The 6,542-nt window shown below is 36.5% G+C and overlaps 1 protein-coding gene across 1 annotated transcript; it reads right to left on the bottom strand.

The window, feature by feature from the left end:
• Positions 1 to 138: 138 nt before the first annotated feature.
• Positions 139 to 4,008, bottom strand: LOC122845323 (coagulation factor VII-like). The gene is made up of 7 exons (XM_044141528.1): positions 3,876 to 4,008; positions 3,387 to 3,559; positions 3,265 to 3,289; positions 3,063 to 3,176; positions 2,836 to 2,967; positions 1,710 to 2,110; positions 139 to 309 (listed from the first exon to the last, which is right to left on the bottom strand). The coding sequence occupies exons 1-7, from the start codon at positions 3,961 to 3,963 to the stop codon at positions 139 to 141; spliced, it is 1,104 nt and encodes a 367-aa protein (XP_043997463.1). The 5' UTR covers positions 3,964 to 4,008.
• Between the last annotated feature and the right edge of the window lie 2,534 nt (positions 4,009 to 6,542).

The raw sequence follows: 6,542 nt of genomic DNA, 5'->3' as shown, positions 1-6,542 counted from the left end.
GACCATTCATGTAAAAAAGGACTATTTTCTTCATTTGTGCAACTCAGAAAATTTTTCTTTTTGAGAATAAAGAACCCCTTTTATTTGAAGGTCTGTGTGCTCTGTTAATCCCAGTTTCATCAGTTTTAAGGTATACAGTTAGATATTCTTTTGTTTTGTCTTACCAAGTCTTACGAAGATAGTGTATTTTTTTTGTTTGGCCACCTCCAGGCAGTGGGCTGCAGTGATTACCCAAAATTCACTAAGCAGAGAGCCTCCACAGACAGGCAGCGTTTTGTTTCGCTTGGCTGAAAAAGCCATCAGGCCCACCTGAAAACACACATAGCAACACTTGTACTTTAGTCATCAGTTCATCAAATGTAAACATAGAAACCTCACCACAGTCTTGTGTTTGTTTTTAACACAGCAATAACTATTTCCAATGTCTTTTCAATTGTTTTTGTCCCAGGACAGGTTTCTACTCTCCAGTCTCAGTTCTGCTGTAGACTTTTAAAATGTTCAAGCATCTAAATAACGCCAGCCCTCCCTTGCCACATGGTCAGTGTTTACAATTCGATAGGGGAGTTTCAGGTCTAAAACAATAAAGTATATCTCATATTTGACAAAAAACATGTTTATAATCTCCAGACTTTGGGAAAGGTGCAGATCCAATTACATCTGGCACAATACAAACACAGCATTTCAGAAAAAGAGTCATACTGACAGTCAAACACTGTTGTGGTAGTGTGATGGTCTGGGACCTTGATGGTTTGCCATACATAATTTAAGTAAAATATTGTTTTTCCCCCCAAAAGCTTTAAATTTATTTGGTAAACTAAAAAAAGGAAAACTAAGGTGTAAGTGTAAACTAAAAAACCTAAAGTGTAGCAAAAAAATATATAAGAAAAGAATATAATAAATCTACTTAATCTGTTTATGACACAACATGACATTCCAGTGTTTCAGTGACAGATGCAGCTAACTCCACCAATTTAAATAGTGATGTCCTGTACAATCAAGAACTGATTAGATATATGCCAAAACATATTTCTGAGTATTTTTCAGCTTATACTGTCACCTTACTAAAAGTCTGCTTGGGCCCTACAGACTCTGGCATGCATAAAAAAATAAAGTGTTTTTCCAACCAGACAGTTATCTTCAATAAATTAGAATATACATTTTGATAAGGCTCATTTTTCAAAATAAAAGAGCCTTTTAAAACAGCAACCTTTAAGCAGGTATTTCACATAGCTTTTCTTGAGCCCACATTTTTGTAGTACATTTATTGTCTGATGTAATACTTTAATATTAAATGTCAGCTGAAAACAGAAATAAAGGCTTGGAAACTTCAGTGTAATTAATCCACAGGTGTTTCATTTGTAACTTAAATTAATGAAATAAATTGACATGTCAAAAATAGTCTAATATATGGAATATTATTGTGAGAATCTGGAAAGATTAGACTAAAATTAATGGTGTAGATAAAGAAACATCTCATATGAACAGTAATAGATTGGAAGGAAACTTTGTGAGGTAGTATTTGTGTCATCTAACGGTTGGAAAAGAAGCAAGAAAAAGATTAATCGCAGTTTCCCGACATATTAATACATTGTGACTGTGGGTTGTTTTTAATCCAATGTAAAGAGAAACGCAATAGCTTTGATTCATACAAAACAAAATAAGTTATCCATCAAAAATAATCATTCGCTTTATGAATTCAGTAACATTACCTGCCAAGGTATCTCGCCAGGTGTGGCTTCATTTCCACCAACAATCCTCTCGTCCTCATTCTTTTGTGCTACGATGGTGGGGAGCACAGGCAAATCCCAGGAACGCTTTTGTCTGGGACTTTTGTTGTCATCTAGCTCTGCTCTAGAGTTGATAGTCTCGGCTTGGTTTAAGGAGGAACTTGAATCCAACCCGACTGAGCTGACATTTAATACAGAATCCGCTGAGTTGTTGAACAGTTTTGATTCGTTCATTAGAGAGTTGAGATAATCCTCGATTTCTTCAGTGTAATCATAGTCGTAATCCTGTCTGGTGGAGTTAGTTGAGTTGGAGGATTGTGTCCACCTGAAAGATCTGGCAACCAGGCCAGAGGACAGGCTTACAATACCACAACTGAACGGCCCTGAGGGGAAAATAAGGCAAAAAAAGTGGAGATTAGTTAGTTTTATCACTAAAAGATCCTTTGTAAACTTCACAGCTTCTGTTTAATTCAGTTTTCCAATGTTTTTATTGGTAATATTGGCATGCTATATAAACATTGTTGCAAAAATTATGAGTTGGTAGACTTCAAATTTGCTCAGTGTATGCTTACCTTGTGGATTATTGGTAAGAATGGTTCTAGTATTTTTTCATTGGAGTTGTGAGATCTGCTGCCCGTTTTTCCATGTCAGTAGTTTTATTATCTGATAATTATTGTCTGCTCACTACTTGGCTCTAAGCATCTTCACGTTGTCAGCCTCAGTCAGTAGCAATGTCTTTTATTTGATGGCTGCGAACTGAAACGTCAACTTGTTATGCCTTAAAGGATGGATGATGTCAAACATGATGGGTCCAGCTTTCTGTCTTTTTACTGTGTAACAACCAGCTGTCAACATTTCCAAATGAGAGGCTCAAACAGGACTTAACGTTGCAGATACACATTGAATTTATGGGAAGTTTCATTCCAGCTTTATGAAAACCGCATTTATCAATTTATCTGTTGATTTTCCTGCTTTAAGAATTTTAAGATCTTTTTTTAGATTACAGGTACCTGATGGTCTGTGGAGCAGACAATAAACTCTCTAAATGAGATTTGAGCAACTTTTTCCAGTTTGGTGTGTACTTATAGGTGGTCTGTTTTTAACTTGCCTGTTGGTTCACAGCTTTTTCTGTCTGTCCCAACTTTGTAACCAGCTGCACAGCGACACACTCGTCGGCGTGCTTCCATTGTGCAGAAATGTGCACACCCACCATTGTTGATCGAACACTGCTTGGTCGTTTCTGTAAAAAAATAAAATCAAGTGTTAAACTGTAAACAAACACATCAGAACGGCAGATCTTAAAAGAAAACATCATCGCTTGCTGTTACCACTTACCAATCTCACAGTTTTTACCAGTAAAGTCTGATTTGCACCAGCATTTATAGGAGCTTAATCCATCCTCACAAACTCCTCCATTCTGACAGGGCTTTGACTCACACTGGTCACCATCTATGCACGAGCAATAAAAACAAACACATTAGAGGGTCTGAGCTGATTTAACTTGTCAGTGTGGGAAGCTGACAAATATTTGACCTACCAGTATAGAGGGACCAGAATTGCATCTAGAAGTGAAACATAAGTTAAAGAGAAGGTTTCAGTTTTTTCTTTTAATATTCAACACAGAAAGTTTGGTAATTTTGGTGTTTGCGTTCAACCTACAGTTTTTTCATCATCCTCGAACCACTCCCTGGCCTCCTCCATGGTGCATTGCTCCTCTTTACATTCTCGCTCCAGGTTGTCTTTCTGTAGCATTTCCTCGAGACGCCCACTGTTGAATCTCCGTTGTCGTTTCAGCACCACATGTGCTGTCTGCTGAGAGATAAACACGGTTTCTGAAAAGGAAACAGAGGGGCAAAACCTGATAAAACCTGATGTCACACTTTGTGAGATTATTTCAATTGAACTCTTATCACAGTTTCAGTTTATAGTAAAATTGTCTGCTATATATTCTGATTAAAGTAACAGAGGTATAGTGAACTGATGATAAAAGACAACGTTAAACCAAATGTGAATAACATATTCGGTGACAATATTAACTAATCTTAACAAAATATTCAATAAAATTACATTTCACAATCAGAATTTAGTGCTTTCTAAATCTTTGTCTATTTTTTCCAATACAATCAAGTCCAAAAAGCTGCTGTTTACCTGTGTTGTCTTTTGTGATCTCAGCACTTGCTCCAGGAATCCCCAGTTGAAGACCAACAATGAAAACCAGCAGACAAACTCTGGCCATTTTACTGCTGTTAGTGATCTGGCTGATTATGACACACAGACTCAAGCAGTGAGCTTAGACTAACTCACCACTCCAAAGTACAGGGAACACTCTGTTTACTCACCTGTGTGGTCACAATCTGTGAGTGTTTGTTCTTTCACATTTACTTAGATTTAGGCATTAGAAAGAAAGTGTGAGGTAAAATAATATACCTAATTATTCTGAAATTAATCACACCAGCTCCATGAGAAAAAGAGATTTACAGAAGCACTTAATGTGAAAGTGGTGATTTTTATCACATCATGTTGGCTTCAAGTCAAACATTGTCTGATATTAACAGTTCATGACAGTTGAAAATGTTTTGTGTGTGCATGTTTGTGCTCAACTATTTGTAATTCTGTTAATCCTTTTTGTGATAAGCATCTTTACACATCACACATAGACAAAGTGAAACAAACTACAAAAACTTTTAAGAGAATTTGATCAAATAACATCTGAGCCTTTGGAGGACAACCTAAACTAAATGTATACGTTCATATATGGAGTGATGAAAACAGGGACCTACGGTAAGCAGAAATAGACTGAGGGCTAATAATAATAAAAAAAACCTTTCTAAATGCTCAATAGCAACATAGCGTTTTTCTGCATTTTATTGGATAGGATATTCAACCAGCATGTTTACACACAATAATGTTTACACTTGAGTTTGACACGTTATTTAAAGCATGCAGGAGAGTGTACGGAGGGCCAGGGTTGGAAAAAACCTAAGTTAAGCTAACAGATGTGCTTTAGACTGTAATAACACTCAGAATGATCACCAGATAATTAAAAAATCAGTAGAAATTAGTAGAATTACAATCATGTTTGCATCATTTTGTGTTTAAATAATAAACTGTGTGATAGGTTGTTTCCTGGAAAACAACAGTGCCAAAAAAGAAGCAAAAGAAGGTCTATATTATATACAATGAAAAGTATAAAAACATTAAGAATCAAGAATACTGACACACATTTGGACAACTTCTGATTTAAATCACTTTGTAAAATAAATGCAAAACTGTATAAAAAGAAATAAAGGAAACTCTATTTTCGCTCTGTGTTCATCATTATGGATTACTGTTTTGAATACTATCAGAGATACTGTGCACAAACTACTAATGCAAATGCAATCTAAATAATTGCTGTTACTTGAAGCAATTTCTTTCTGCATTTTACTGGTTCCATAAATACTCACTAAATCCACTGCTAAATTAAACTCTATAAAAACTAGAATTACAAAGCACTCAGTGCATACACAAACAATCATAAGCTCCACTAATGCATCTTTGCATCACAAACTGAGCAGCCAAATGTTGCTGTAAATCTGAGCAGGCAAATCAGCTTAGAGGCGTTTAAATACAGGAGGAAAGAAGCCGCTGGTTTTAAACTCCTCCTCTGCAGCTGCTGTTCACTCTGGGAGATCGCAGGGCAGCCGATCTCCAGGCTCAGAGATGACGACTGACAGCCGTCCGATTACAGTTTGAGTTACACGGGGTGCGGCAGTAGACAAATCACTGAATGTCAGGGGCTGGCAGCTCCTCAGCCACAGCGGCCTTGTTGTGATTTATTCTGTCATGTGGGATGAGTAAGGATTTTATCTATCTGTTTATTACAACTCAGGCCAGTTTATGGATTCATTAATCTTGCAAGCTGGAAACTTTTTGGGAAGATCAAGTGGACCCCTTTAAATTATTATTTGATGATTCAACTGCCTCCTGAGATCTGATTATTCAGTGATGTCCATAATATCTCAGCTGTGAGGGAATGGACTGCTGACACCATATCAGATGTAAACACACCAACAGAGGCTGAGAAAAGTGGGTTAAAAGCTGAAAAATCACTGCAGTGATCCTAATCTCTTCCAGACTCTACACAATTTTATGAGCACTGCATCACTGCTGTCTCTCTTTACTTGTTGGATTCAATGAAACCCATAAGCATTTGGTTACATATTATATTAAAAGAGCCAACAAAGACAAGTAAAATTAAAATAAGATTAAAAAAATCTTGAGATAAATGGATTTAGATGAAATACTTGTTCAGGTAAACTAAATCAAACTTCTTATTTTTGCTCACTGGTTTCATTTAACTTTACGCAACTAACTACAACTAACATCTACACCACTGTACCACCACCAAATCCATTTTTAAATGTTCTTTGTACCAAATTCTGTAGTAAATATCTTAGTATTGCAGAGTAAATCAAAACACATCAGACAACATCTTTATAAATCCTAATTTCCAACTGAACTTTACCAAAGTATCTTCTGGTATATGGAACAGGGAGCTGATTGATGTGACACTCTTTGTTGTAATCATGAAGACGGTCCAGGATTTTTCATCCACAGAAGGAGACTCTTGCAGAGGACCAGCTGCTCTGCTGGCACACAGTTGGATACCATGAGTCAAATTCAGATGATTTGATGCATCAGTCTTGTTTTCACCGCTTAGAGGGATTCATTTCAATAGCATGTGGACCTCACCAATAAAGTGGGAAAATAACAGCCTAATTACTTAACTGAGATGAATATTTATGTGTAAAGTTCTTTAAAGTCTTGTCACCA

The sequence above is a fragment of the Gambusia affinis genome, linkage group LG15, assembly GCF_019740435.1.
Source record: "Gambusia affinis linkage group LG15, SWU_Gaff_1.0, whole genome shotgun sequence".
NCBI classification, from domain to species: Eukaryota; Metazoa; Chordata; class Actinopteri; order Cyprinodontiformes; family Poeciliidae; genus Gambusia; species Gambusia affinis.
This window is presented reverse-complemented; position numbering and strand designations above follow the sequence as displayed.